This window comes from Podarcis pityusensis (genome assembly GCF_964106645.2).
Source record: "Podarcis pityusensis genome assembly, chromosome: 2".
Lineage (NCBI taxonomy): Eukaryota > Metazoa > Chordata > Lepidosauria > Squamata > Lacertidae > Podarcis > Podarcis pityusensis.
In genome coordinates this window covers 4,226,338-4,241,055 of record NC_138029.1, presented here as the reverse complement: position 1 = coordinate 4,241,055, position 14,718 = coordinate 4,226,338, and the positions used below count along the sequence as shown (strand labels likewise).

The following is a 14,718-nucleotide window of genomic DNA, read 5'->3' as shown; positions in this document are numbered from 1 at the left end:
GTGAGTCTTGGGCTTGCATGCTTCCCATCTCTTTCCGTGCAGGCAGGGAAAAGATGCTGGCAGCATTTTCTTGCCGAGTCCCAGAATTCTGGCTTCTTGTTGTGTCCAAGACTGAGCCACTACTTCTGTGCTGTCGTGTTTTGAAAGTGACCATTAACCGTTGGATAGCCTGCAGTTCTTCTTGAAACGAATAGGGACATATTCTAGACAAAGGGCATTAAGTTTCCCTGTCTTGTAGACCTTACATGCTTTTGGGTTATTATCTTTCCAGAAAGGCTGAGTGTCGCTGCACTGCAGTCTACCCTGCCAGGGAGGAGAGAAGCCCTTTCTGTATCCCATAGCACCAAACATGTGTTCATGGAATGCTGGGAGCAACTGCTGAGCAATCCTCCAACCCGAGAGTACCTTCTGTTCAATGTGGTTGTGCGTGAGGTAGTTGAGGATGGGCTGCAGACCATGTGCGTCCTGCGGGGCCTCTGGATCCAGCGAGAAGTTAAGGGACAGGTGGATGGGGGAGAGCTTGTCGCGGAATTCAGTCTCGTTCTGGAGAAAGAGACAGAGGGGGGATAAGGCACCGAAGGCATGGATCCCATGCTGCAGAGAAATGCTTGCTGCGCCACGGGGTGACGGGTGCTCCTCTGACTCTTCAGCCAAACTGCGAGGGCTGCAGTGGAGTTGCAGGTGCAGTCACATGCCAGCCACTGTGGGAACCCTTTTTAGATCCCTGGATATGGGTGCTGGGAAGCAGAGTCCAGCACATCTGGCAAACCCACAGGTTACCCACCCCTGCACAAAGCCATAACTTTCATTGCAATGAAGTGCAGAAATACCCAGAGAAGAAGGCAGAGCTTGTGGGCACAGACTGAGACTCACCCTGAGGTAGATCTTCATCTCGCGGCACTCAGAGTTGGCACCGTTGCGGATTTGGAGGGTCTCGACTAGGTGGGGCTGGCGGGAACGCAGGAAGAGCGCTCTCTTCACTGCCCCTTTCTGTTTGAGGTGGTCGAGGTGCAGCTCCACACTGAACCCTACGCATGCAGGAGAGAAGAAGATGGGGTCAACTGAGCTGTGATAGCCCTATGCCCCAGAACGCAGCCCAAGAGGGGCTCCCACATCAGTCCCAGAAGAAGTACTGATCACCCACAAGATATAACTCTTGGTTTCTTAGCAAAATGGCAGTCAGGGAGGGCTCAGATTGATGGTTTGGTTGTTTGCAGGCATATTCTGCAACATTTCATTGCTTATGCAATAATAGAGGTGGATTTCTACCAGACCACCCAAACATCATTCAGCTTTATTAATTGTTCTGCGATGTTTCCTCAGAGTTACAGCATTTTTGGCACCTGGAAGGGACACTCTTGCACTGTACTCGGACCATTGGTAATTTGTAGCCTATGGGTCACTACAAGTGTGGCAGATGGTCTTCCTGCCCATTTTCATTACAACTGAAAGAAATTTACGATGAGAATACTATTTTCAGATTTGTTATACGTCAATTTAAAGGTAAAGGGACCCCTGACCATTAGGTCCAGTTGCGGACGACTCTGGGGTTGCGACGCTCATCTCGCTTTATTGTTGGCCTCCAGTGCCTCTCTCAATGTTGCTGGACTACATCTCCCATAATTCCTGAGCATTGGCCATTCTGCCTGGGGGTGATGGGAGGTGGAGTCCAGCAACATCTGAAGGGCCAAGGTTCCCCATCCTTGCTGTGTAGCCTTCTGCTTTTGCCATGCTTTCTGTCCCAGCTTCTGGGTTCCAGAATCTGAAAACTTGGCTTGACCTCCAGCTGATCTTGGCCTAACTCCAAGGCCTCCTTTATGCTGAAGGTTCATAGGAACATAAGAGAAGCCCTTTGGATCAAGCCAAAGGCTTCCTCTAGCCCAACATGCAGTTCTCCCAGTGAAGAAGAAGAAGAAGAAGAAGAAGAAGAAGAAGAAGAAGAAGGAGGAGTTTGGATTTGATATCCCGCTTTATCACTATCTGAAGGAGTCTCAAAGCGGCTAACATTCTCCTTTCCCTTCCTCCCCCACAACAAACACTCTGTGAGGTGAGTGGGGCTGAGAGACTTCAAAGAAGTGTGACTAGCCCAAGGTCACCCAGCAGCTGCATGTGGAGGAGCGGAGACGCGAACCCGGTTCCCCAGATTACGAGACTACCACTCTTAACCACTACACCACACTGGTCAACCAGATGCCTGTGGACCAGCTGTGCTAGACTCTGAGACAACTTCTTGATGCCAGCACTTGTCAATGGCATAGATGCCGCCCCTTCCCCATATTACTCACCAATGGAGTCGGGCACATGTTTCCCAGATGCATTCAGACAAAAGCTCAGGTTGATGCTGTTGACATGGGAGAAAGGGGGGAGCAATGAGTCATTGTAAGAAATGAGTGAAAGGCAGTGCAGTCTAGGGAGGGTAAAATTGGAATGTGAATGCCCTGGGTTCAGATTCTTGCTCAGTCAGGGGCTCACCTACATCTCCACTACAGTAGAATGACATTATTTAAGGGCAGGAGTAGTCAACATGGTGCCTTCCAAATCCCATCAGTCCCAGCTGTAATGGCCACTTGGCTGATGGGAGTTGTAGTCCTGAAACCTTGGTTATTCCTTGTTAAGGGCCTACCTCAAAGGATTGCTTGCTTTAATCACTGTAAAGCACTATGGTGCTATAAAAATGGAAATCACTGCCAGGAAAGGAGGCTGGTGCTCTGGACAGGGTGCCTTCTGGAGGGAGATAGAGGAGATCCAGTGGCACGCAGGAATGCCACCTATTTAAAAAAGGAATGGCTATGGGGATAGGAAAGATGTGCCACGTTCTGTCAGTTCTGCCAGGAAGGAAATGGGATGGGGCAGCAAAGGGAATCTGGGCTTTGTTCCCAGGGACACAGGTGTTCCAAGGCAGAACAAACTGAAATGCAGAGAAGGGGGCAACAAAATGCACCTGGCCTGAGGGCAACTGTTCTAGGTGTAGAAAGGGAAGCTCATTCAAGAGGCAGATTCTCTTGATGCAAGAGTTGGGGTGGGGGGAGAGCGGCTAACATGTGATGGTGGGGTGGTGGTGGTTGGGGTGTGTTCCTGTCTGGATGACTCAGCCTCTCCTCCCAGCCATGTGGTCCCAGCCGGGTCACCAGCCTATTACAATCACCCATTCATAGTCAAGTTGGGCAGGTGGCCAGGGCAACCCCCACTTCTTTCCAGTTGCTGAGCAACTGAAAAACTCAGTTCATAAATATCCCCCCAGGCCCCTTTCATGGCTAGAGGATCAATACAGCCCCTTCTTAGCTGGAGCAAATGTGGAAGGCACATGCTATTTTTGTCACATGGAGACCACATGAAACCGATCTCCATTGTGACAGCTTATTTCACCTCTGCCGTAAAATATCACAAGACTATCTGCTTCCTGGTTCTGCTTTGCCTGGAGTGAATGAGTTAGTGCAAGCACGGAGGTAAGGGCTCCTAGGGGTTTGTTCATGCGGGAGCCTGCGAATGAGGTTCCATGTGGTGAGAAGCCTCTACGTAACAGTTGAAGCTCTTTGGTTATGACAGCTGCTACAAGCACCCACAGGGGGGCTTCCTTCCAGCTCCCAGCACTGCTGCCCACTAATATGTAGATCCATGGACATTGTTTTTGAAAAGGACAGCCCCCCACATTTTAAGCGTTTCTGGAATTTTACAAACTGTTGGGGTTTTTTTAACACTCCTACAGTAGCATACCATTAAAAAACACACAAAAAAATGCAGACACCAGGATGCACATGCTAGTGCAGGTTTAATAGTAAAAGGCCTCCTGTCCTAAGACTCCCTTACTGAGAGATAAGCCCTGGCACTGATCTCAGATGGGTCTAACAGTCACAGCTTTCTTAGGGCTTGTCCACATGGGACTCTTCTCTTTCTCCCATCAGGTAAAAACCAGAAAGCATCCTGGTGAGAGGTGGGGAGATTTTGCTCGTGATACTCCTTTACTCCTTTACAGTGTGGAAAGACACTGCTTTTGAAATGGCTCACCTGCCACAGGAACACAGGAAGCTACCTGACACCAAATCAGGCCACGCCCCCTCACAGTGTGGTCTACACTGACCAGCAGGAGCCTATTTCAGAGTTTCGCACAGGGCTCTTTCCCAGTCCTACCAGGAGATACTGGGGGTTGAACATGGGACCTTTGGTGTGCAGAGCATGTGCTCTGCCACTGAGCTATGGTCCTTCCCTATGGCTTACCCCAGAAGACTGGGAATTGTAGCTCAGAATAAGGCCAACAGAGCTACAGTTGCCACCGTCACTTGGGGACCATCAGGACTGTACATTCCACTGTGGTTTCCTTCCAACATCACTCACCAAGCAACAGGGGTTCCAGTGCCCTCTAGGGTGCAAGCTCTCTCCTCAGGGTTAAACATGGTGGGGAAGATGCTGAGAGTGGCGCTTGCATGAACAATGGGGCGGCCCCTGTGAAGGTAGGCAAGAGAGGGAGGGAGAGAAATAACTGTGATGTGTTTACCATTTCACCTGTCTTTCTGAACCTTTCAAACTCTTCTCTCCCAAATCGAGGGGTGGGGAGATGCATTTGTCTGCATCCCCATCCACAGTCCTTATGAAGAAGAGAAGAAGAGTTTGGATTTGATATCCCGCCTTTCACTCCCTTTAAGGAGTCTCAAAGCGGCTAACATTCTCCTTTCCCTTCCTCCCCCACAACAAACACTCTGTGAGGTGAGTGGGGCTGAGAGACTTCAAAGAAGTGTGACTAGCCCAAGGTCACCCAGCAGCTGCAGGTGGAGGAGCGGGGAAGCAAACCCGGTTCCCCAGATTACGAGACTACCGCTCTTAACCACTACACCACACTGGCTCACACTGGCACAGTGCCTACCTGTAAACCAGGGCTGTGTCCATTCCAAAGGCTCCCACAATCAGATCTGAAGGGAGAGAAAGTAGCGGACAGGCAATGAGCCTTATCTCGTTGCAGATTTTGATACCATTTTCCAGTGGTTGGTTTCAAAAGAGAAACTTAGCTCAAAGCTGCTTATGTGTCACATTGCCTATTGTTTCTCAGTGGTTATGGGGAAAACCACTTAGCACATGCTCAGAGGAAGCCTCCTTTATTGCTCTTCCTTGCAAAGCCCTCTGAGATAAGGGCAAATCAACAGCTGCATGGTTAGGGGCAGATAATGCTCTTATGCCCAAGTTTTGCGAAGATAAGTATCAATGGACCACTTGAACATAGACAAGGGTGGTAGCCTCCTTGCATAACTGCTGCCCTTCAAGTGAGAGTCTCTTTGGAGACCTGATATTAAATGCTCATTATAAAGTGGGTGTTTATAAATGCAATTGCAGAGGGCTTTTTCCAATACCACTGGGACACTTTCTTGCTTTCACTCTGCCTTTGAGAGCATTCTGAGGGTTGCCTCCCTGAAGACCTATATTTATGCCAGATGTTAACATGCTCCTTAGGATACAAGATGCCCAAACCGGCTGTTGGATTATCTGATCAATCATCAGGAATATAATAATTCCCTCTATTTCCAACATGCAGGGTTTGAGTGCCGCTGCCTACAGAGCCAAAATGGCGCCATACATGCACGAGGGAGGTATCAGGAGCACAGAGATCTTAAAATAAAAACCACTAAAGCTGTAAGAAACCTCAGACAGTTCAGTGAGGACTGAGAGTGCTCGATGGCCACAGAATGCTGAAGGGGGTGGAATGGGAAGCCGGGTGGGAGGAACTGCCTAGAGAGCATGGCTGGCTGGCTGATACAGTGAACAGGAGCACTCCACGTGGAAACGTTTTCCTGCAGATCCCACTTGTGAATATTATTTGGACTTCCTTAAGTTGTTACTCAATTGCACAGAGAACCATACTGCCTCCGTATCGGGGTCAGGCAACAGAGTGCCCTCCAGATATTGCTGGACGATGAGTCCCATCATCCCTGGCCAGTGGGCGACACTGGCTGGGGCTGGTGGGGACTTGGGAGTCCAACAACTTGGCTAAACCTGCTCTATAGGATAAAGAGTTTGCTGGGCCCCCTTTGGATTTCTGCCTTTAGCCAGAGAGAGCTGGGACCGAACCTGGGGCCTCATCCATGCAAAGCTACCAAAGATAACCTATGGCTCTTTGATGCTTCAGATGCCCCATTGCAGCCTTTCTTGTGGTTTCACACTCAGTCCTCACCTGGGTAGCCGTTTCCATCCAGGTCCTTAGCCCCACGCATGGAGAAGCCAAAGAAGTCTGGAGTCTGGCCAGCTGGCCAGTGGCCCTGTAACACCTGAGAAGGCTTGGGGTTCAGTCCGCCAGGCCGGCCATTGTACACATAGACCATGCCTTGCTGCTCCTTGCCACCAAACGGGGCCCCAATGGCCACATCTGCAGGAACAAATTCCAGCGTCAGCATTCATTCAGGTATTTGACAAGGCGTAGATGCCACTCGATCTACAAACACCTCTTAAGTGGCTGGCATGAAACAGGTGCAGGTGAACTTTGGCCCTCCAGATGCTCTTGGACAGAGGTCAGCAACCTTTTTCACCTGTGGGCCGGTCCACCATCCCTCAGACCATGTGGTGGGTTGGACTATATTTTTGGGGGGGAAATGAACGAATTCCTATGCCCCACAAATAACCCAGAGATGCATTTTAAATAAAAGGACACATTCTACTCATGTAAAAACACACTGATTCCTGGACTGTCCGCGGGCAGGATTGAGAAGCCCATGGGCCTTAGGTTGCCTCCCCTGCTCTTGGAGTTGAACTTTCAGCTGCCCCAGCAAACAGGGCCAATGGTCATGATGATGGGAGTAGGGAGTCCAGCAACCACGGGAGGGCCAAAGGTTCCCCACCCTTGACATTAAACAAAACACTCATTTAAAGAAATGCCCATGTGTTGAAAGCAAGTTGGCCTAAAGCATTTCAAAACAGAAGTAAAACCAGCAGTTAAAAAAAAAAAATAACAAAGCACAATTACCTGTTAAAAACAACATGTCAAATGCACATCTGGACAGGCTTGATTAAAGAAAAGAATTTTTAGCAGGGGTTAAAAAAAGCAATGCAGTGACAATTGAAATAAAGAAAAAAGAAGGACAGACTAACCACCATCAATAAGGCACCAGTTCTTCCTGTTTGCCTGAGACTGTTGTCATGCTAGCGCCCTTGAGCGCATGCACAGCCAGCTGTGACTGACAACTCTTGCCTGTGCGCAATTTGGAGGGTGAGGGAGAGAGGGGTAGTTAGGTGGCCAGAGGGGAACTGCCATCACCACTGCTGAGCTGTGAGCTGAGCTGAGGGGAAGGCCAGAAAGGCTGAGAGAGAGGAGGGCACACTGGGTTATAACCTCCAGAACTGGAAGCCTGGCATCTGTCTGGCTCAAGAGACAATGGAGTGCACCTCCAGGGGTGAAGTCAAACTACTGCATTAGCAGCACTGAAATGACCTCCCCAGGGTGCAAACCTGGGCAGTGTGTATGGAGGTCCTGGGCTGCCCAGACACGACCCCACTCTCAGCCTCACTGATGGTGGTCCAAACAAAAGCAGAACAATAAGTTTGGCACCAGTTGGGCTGCAGGAGACTCCACTGTGTAGGTTTTAATTCTTAGTCTTTCTTCTCCTGAAGATGCCCCGCAAAGCAGCAGAGATTTAGGATCAGAGTTTTCCTTCTCCTGGATGGATTCCCTTCCCAGGTGGACAAGCCCCACCCGCCCCTCACTTCCCTCAACAGCACATGCAGAAACTGTTTTCTTGACCGTTGGACCCACTCTTGGTCTTGCCCACTCATTCTGCCGGAGCCTTTCTTGGCAGTGGTACAGTTAGATAAATTGAGTTGCTGGTCTTGGTCCTACAGAGCCCCTCATCCCTCCCCACTTTAAACGGTGAAGTGTGTTACTTCACTTCTTTCAAAAAGGAGCCCAACTGGATTAAGGGACCCTCCTTCTCACTCTGCTGAGTTGTCCCCCAAATTCCCCAGGCTGCCTCCATTAGTACTCTAACCAAAAACCACACTGAGAACCAATATGGTATAGTGATTAGTGTGTCAGACCAGGGACTGGAAGACCAGGGTTCAAACTGCAACTCAGCCATGAAGCTTGCTGGGCCTGACACTGTCTCTCCGCCTGACCCACCTTATAGGGTTGTTGTGAGGATAGGAAGAGGAGGGGGGAACCAGGCAGGCCACCTTATGCTCCTTGGAGGAAAGGTGGGGAATAATGTAATAAAAACACATAGTAACCTCTTCTCACTCCACACCCTCATCCCCCTAACTCCTCTGCCCAGGGAACCCCAGTACAGGGGCTCAGAAATGGTTTCGCAGGATTTGTACACAAGAATGCAAACTCCGCTCCAATTAGTTTTAATTTTTGCTGCCTTTTCGCTCTTAGCTGCTTTAGAAAGTTCTGAGTTAAAAGGTGAGACAAAAGGAAATATTTTAACACAATAAATTAAAACAATGGAGAAGAAGAAAAGCATCAGGCCTTAGCCAGCTCTCTTGTGCAGGACTGTAGCAGAAACCAGGAATTTCAGTACCTGCCCAGACATACATAGCACGATGCAAATGTGCAGTATGAACCTCATCCAGCAGATGGCAGCCAAATCACATGTAGGGTTTTCCTATTCGGCTACATACACAAATATGGGTCACAAATACCTATAAAACTTTTGTCCTGGGTTGCATCTGGCTGTGATCAGAATCCAGACCTTGCTCATAAATGTATTCTGAAAGGGCAGGAGGAATCATTGCTCTTTAATGATTTTGGAGCCCCTCTGATTTGCCTATGACATTAAAGGAAAACTAATCTACTGTATGCTATCTTGAGTATGCACACTATGTCTAGGGCGGGGAACCAAATCAGACACACATTTTCTGCTGAACAGATTGCTGCCTCCTCTTTCAATGTATCACATTAAACTTGATCTTTGTTATTTTGTGGGACACTTGTCTGGCTGGTTCAAGAGGGTTCCCTAATGGGAGCCTGTGTTGCAGGGGGAGTCGATCACCAAGGGTCCAGCACCTATAACAGCTGAGTAGAGAAAAGGGGAATTCAGTAAGTGCACACTGCTTTGAACAGCTGCTCTTGCCCAAATTATCCCATCTACACAACTGTTAAAGGTACATGAGCTCAAATGTCGAAATGATGGGCTTGACCCTTCTGTACTTTTAGTTATATAATGGCTCATGAGATCAGGACTCTGCAGATTCAAAACCACATCCCAGGGCTTGCTAGTGGGCTGCAAGAAAGCAAACAAATTAAAGCTGTGGCTCTTCGGATGCAGTTGGACCACAATGCTACTGTGCTGCTGCATCAGGTGAGATGAGATTGTCCAGTCCCACTCCTTGGAAAGGCACAGCCATTTTCAAGGGGGCTGCCTGTTGCATCTCTGTGCGAACTGCTACTCTCCACTGGCCTCCTTCCATTCAGGAAGCATGCCCTGAACAATGCAACATATGCAGATGCAGTTTGGCATTGATTGGGGTGCGCTCCCAATCTTAACTCATAAAAAACTCCCCAAAATCAACCAGAGTACCTTAACCTCAGCTATGAAAAATCTGGGAAGGGCGGGAGAACTGCTTTGGGTGGAACAGGGATCTGGCATCAACGCCTGTGTGGCATTGTGAAATAAAGGGAGGCTAGAACTAACAAGCTGTTGGTTAATCCTGCTGTCAAAGCGAAAAAGTTCAAGAAAGGGCAGACATTTAGCAACAGCAATAAAATGAAAATGTCCTCATGGATGCTCACATTTTGCAAGAAAATTGTTAGGAACTTGGTAACTTTTGACGAAAGGTGGGATGCAAATATCCGGGGCAGCCCACCCCTGCATCTCCTTCTCAAAGATCCCTACCATTGTAGCCGTCCTGGTCAAGGTCTCCCAGGGGAGCAATAGAACTGCCAAAGCGTCCAAATTCTTGGTGACCAGTAAGTGCGGCCGACGCCACTGGCTCCATGCCGTACAGCTGTTGCAGGAAGATGTAGACTCTGCCCACCTCCTGCACACGACCATCTTCTGTTTTTTCCATGTATAAGGGGGCACCAATCAGTAGGTCATCTAGGCTGCATGGTGGGGTGGGAGGAGAAAGAGAAAGAGCCTTAAAATCACCAACTCTGGATCCAAAAGGTACAAAGAGCTCACTGTCAGGGTTCAGAGAAGCACTAGTGGAAGTGGGAGAGCAGCAGGGTCTAGAGGCACAAAGCCCCCCTCCTCAACCATGGCCAGAGTATCTCCATGGGGTCTGCACTGCCCCTTCCCTCTGCTATCCATGGCAACTCTCTTCCTAGACAGAGCCCACCCAAAATCTCCCAAACTCAAACATAGTCAAACATTCCCACAGCTTCTTCTAGTGTGGAGAAAAGCCTCTCTCTCTCTCTCTCTCTCTCACACACACACACACACACACAAAACTAGTGATTGCGGTCACCCTTCCTCAACACTCACCTGTCACCGTTGAGATCAGTGGCAGCCACAGCATAGCCAAAATAGGCAGCCATCTGTTGAGGGAAATGACAGGCAGCTTGGTGAGGCTGAAGGATGAAGGATCCTGCAATCGTGACAGACTGCCTGCTCAGGGCGGGACTCTTGACTCCCCACAGACCGCTCCCCACAGACCCCCTCAGACCCAGGCCACATCTGCATTGTACATTGAAAGCATCTTCATGGCCGCTTCCCCCAAAGAATCCTGGGAGGTGTGTTTGTTAAGCAGGCCAAGAATTACTAGGAAACCCCTGCTCTCTCCCAGAGCAACAATTCTCACAATGGAACTCTGGGAATTGTAGCCCTATGAGGGGAACTGAGATCTCCTGATAACTTGCAGCGTAAACTACGCCGTTCAAAGTGGCATAATTCTGCTTTAAATGCATTGTTCAGGTGGGGCCCCAAACCCATCATGGTACCTGCACACCTCCAAGACAGGATAGTTCCTAAAATTTCTGGGGTTCTCCAGGGCAGCCTTCTCCCACTGGGAGCCCTCCAGATGTTGTCTGTAGTCTAACTCCCATCGTCCCTGACTACCAGCTGTGCAACAACACTTCTGTTCAGGCAGATAAGCACATACAGGGTATATACTCTGGACGAAAAACCAAATTTAACACCCTGCACCCAATCAATCCAAATCCTGTACTTTTGATACACTGAATCACAGCATAGACAAAGTCCTGTCTAAGGCCCCAGGTAGCCTGAAAGCTGGGGGGGGGGGGTTGAGTGGGGAGGAAATAGGATTAGTAAACACAGTGGATCTTAGGAACCATCCTATGCTTCTTATTTCTTGCTCCTGTCCTTCCTCAGACCTCAACGCAGGTGTGGCCTGCAGGTGGCAACCTGAATGGCACCCTAAGGGATGGCAATGGAGCCTGGCATGAGGGCTCTGGGGCCTCTGTCAGAGGTTGGGCAAAGCCCAGCTGCAGCATCAAGACCCTCTTCCCTGGCTTCAGCGGGAACAGTGCAGCCATTTACCTGCTCTCCAGAGAAGTTGTACAGGGGCCGAATGTCACTTCCATTTAGAATTGTGACCTGGAAAGAAGGAAAGAAGAAAGGAAGAGAAAATAAGAGGTCTTCAGTCTCATTAGACTGATCCAAAGTGATCCAGCCAGAATCCTCCACTGAGGCACTGCTGGATTACAATTCCCATAATCCCCAGGCAGGACAACCAATGGCCAGGGATAAAGGGAGTCATAGTTCATCAGTACTCAAGGGACTCAGCTGGGAAAGGCTTGTTGTGGCAAAGGAGCCAACCCAACTTCTCCTGACAGGGATGAAAAGGGAAACAAGGAGTCTTTGCTCCCAAGACCCAGGGTCTCCCTTCTGGCCATGTACGCATTCTCCTTCCACAGCTGGGGAGTCCTGGCTACCAAAATAGAAACCTTTTCTTTAAATAATACTAATAATTTATTCAAATCACTGTAATTAATTGCTCTTATCACTAGGACATTTTCCCTTCCTTCATCCACATAGGCAGTTTTTCACAACACTGCTAGTCTTCATATATGTGTGTGCATGAGCTCATGTTTATGCTATGTATGTGTGAATGATTAGAATTTTCTTGAGTCGTCAGTCAGTTTAATGATTGCTTGTTATTTATGTATGTATGCATGTATGTATTGTATTGTATTGTGTATTGTATTGTATTGTATTGCTGTACACTGCCTTGATATTTTATGAGAGGGCAGTATGGAAATGCTATACTGTGGGGGACGCCAGCAGGGAGAGAGAGAACAGCCCTGAGGTAAATATATCTGTTTTGAGTCTGGATGCCTCCTGCACTACAGCCCCAAACTTAGAATGCAGAAGTAAACCTCACCCAAAGGATCCCACAGTGTGGCAGAAAATGAGTTGGCCGTGTTGTGGGAGCTTTGGGAGGAGGGTGCCCTTAGCACCACTTCTGCTCAAGAAGTAGGGCTGAGGTTGCTCTCAGACTGCTCTGTGGGCGACTAAGTGTCACAGCAAGGTCACCGAGAGAAAGGCAGTGCCAGGAGGAAGGAAGGCCACGTCACATGTTAGAGGCGAAGAGAATCGCAGCCCAAAGTAACCTCTGCAACAACATCATGGGGTTGGTTCTTGGCCGCAGCCAAACGGCCGCAGGGAAATCAGATTTGTTTGGTTTCGGGCCTCTACATTTCCCTCATCTTTAGAAATGCACCTGTTACCATAGCAACCCACAGGGTCAACAACAAACATGCAGCTGAGTGGTGCCGAATCAGGAGAGGGTGAGGAGGAGACAGGCTGGTGTGTCATGTGTGAGGCAACGTCTCACTGAGCTCACCGTGAACTGGTGTGTCCCGTGTCAGGGAAAAGTCACAATGGCAAGGGATCACGGGAGCCAAAGAACACACCAGCGTCTGCAGGTGGGATGACACCCACTTTTAACTTGCACCTTCCTGTGAGTGGGGCCCTCCACTAACCACACAGGAAGGGGAAATGCGAAGGGGCTACACCCAAAAGCACACCGGCTGATGCCACGGCACCACAAAGCACCAGCACAGGACTCTTCAGCCCGGATGTGGCCAGACATGCCAGCGTGATAAGAGCCAGACATTCCCCAGTGCCCACCCCCCAGTCGGCTTGGGGTGGGGGCTTGGGATAACCCCCAGAAAAGGAGGTGGTTCCATCAGGCTGCGCCAATAGAGCAGTTTCCTGAATGCTACTTTGAATTTCACCCTCTTTGTCTGGTCCCCTATCTATCCATTAGTAACCCAAGTAGAAAGGAGATAAAGAGTACCGTATTTTTCATCCCATAGGACGCACCTAGTTTTTTGGGGGGGAAATAAAGGAAAAAAATTTCCCTTTATTTTCCCCCCCCAAACCAGGTCAGGGAATCCAAACCAAGTCGGGGAACAGCGGTATGGTGGCGCTCCGCCTCCCCACTGTCCCCCGAGCTTGTGGGGCTGCCTGATGTCTGCCCGAAGCGCGGGGCGCTCTGCTTCAGTGCGCCCCGCGCTCCGTGCAGCAGGCTGCGGATATCTGCCCGGCGCGAGGGGCGCTCTGCTTCAGGGCGCCCACGTGCTGGGCAGCAGGCTGCTATCCGCAGCCTAGGGAGCCCTGCGGGAACTCCCGCGGGCTCCCCAGGCTTGCTGATAGCTTCCTGAAGCCTGTATTCACCCCATAGGACGCACACAGATTTCCCCTTCATTTTTGGAGGGGGAAAAGTGCGTCCTATAGGGCGAAAAATATGGTATTTCTCAGGCAGCCTTCAGCAACCTGGTTGCAAAACCTCCAGAGATTGCTGGACTCCACCTTCCATCGGTCAAAGCCAGCGTCCTCAGGGATTAGGGGATTGTAGTCCAGCTACATCCCAGAGGTTATCCCGTTGGTTTAGGCCAGTGTCCTTCAGCCTTGGGGCCTCATATGCTGTTAGACTACAACTCCCATCACCCCTAGCCTGGCTAAACTGGCTGGGGATCATGGGAGTTGTAGTCCTACACAATCTGGGGACCCAAGATTGAGGAGCACTGGGTTAGGCTAGCCAATGAAACTGCTCTGTTTCAGCCCCTGGAAAGTATTTTTGGGGGAAGGACTTTCCAGTTTGTGGATCAGGCATTAAGAAGGTCTCAACGACTTATATCAGAAGTTGTTAAGAGAATGTTCCTGGTTATGAGCAGAAGTGGAGATCTAAGGAAGTTGTTCTTTTAAGGTCCAAGCTGTATAGCAATTTTTTTTAATAAACACTCTTGTAGATTAGCTTGCAGCTGGAAGAACCTGAAGCAGCATCTTGTGCACCTGGTGAGGATGGTGGTGAGGGGCATCTGGAGCACTTTTACAGAAGTTCCTGACAACCCACCTGCCATCCACAAAAGGTCTGCTGCCAAATTCTGTGCTAGCCCCTAGAGCACATTTTCAAGGTAATTACTGTATGGCCAATGTTCCAGCTCTACAAAGCAGGCAGGGGGACAGGGACACTCAGCCAAATGATGCAAAGGTTGCCAGGAAGACTGAGAGTTACAGTACACACAGAGAGCGGGGAGAAAGGAGGCACAGGTTTGGCTCTTACATATCCATAAGTCAGGTTTCCTTTAGGAACGCCAGCCACAAAGTCTGCAAGAGAGCAAAGGAACACAATGCAATCAGTGGCAGCAGGAGTCCAAACTGCTGCAAGCCCGCTGTGAACAGCAGAATATGGCACAGATCATAGACTCTGGAAGAGTCCTCATGGGAGAGGAGGAAAATACATACATACAGTATGACCTTTAAGAAACTAGATAATAATGCAGTGCGCTATTTACTAATCCCAAGCCCTTTTCCCAAGTCCCTGTCATGGGAAAAGGCG

The 14,718-nt window shown here is 49.5% G+C and overlaps 1 protein-coding gene across 3 annotated transcripts in view; it reads right to left on the bottom strand.

Annotated features, from left to right (window-relative positions):
- Nucleotides 1-14,718, bottom strand: part of ITGA5 (integrin subunit alpha 5) — a 68,964-nt gene that overhangs the window by 13,487 nt on the left and 40,759 nt on the right. For all 3 annotated transcript variants that reach the window (XM_080989955.1, XM_080989953.1, XM_080989954.1), the window contains exons 9-18: nucleotides 14,443-14,486; nucleotides 11,412-11,468; nucleotides 10,398-10,450; nucleotides 9,807-10,015; nucleotides 6,158-6,349; nucleotides 4,859-4,904; nucleotides 4,333-4,440; nucleotides 2,286-2,341; nucleotides 874-1,028; nucleotides 406-543 (exon numbers count right to left, since the gene is read on the bottom strand). In XM_080989955.1, coding sequence (XP_080846081.1) covers nucleotides 406-543; nucleotides 874-1,028; nucleotides 2,286-2,341; nucleotides 4,333-4,440; nucleotides 4,859-4,904; nucleotides 6,158-6,349; nucleotides 9,807-10,015; nucleotides 10,398-10,450; nucleotides 11,412-11,468; nucleotides 14,443-14,486 — 1,058 coding nt within the window. The remainder of the gene's footprint in view (nucleotides 1-405; nucleotides 544-873; nucleotides 1,029-2,285; nucleotides 2,342-4,332; nucleotides 4,441-4,858; nucleotides 4,905-6,157; nucleotides 6,350-9,806; nucleotides 10,016-10,397; nucleotides 10,451-11,411; nucleotides 11,469-14,442; nucleotides 14,487-14,718) is intronic.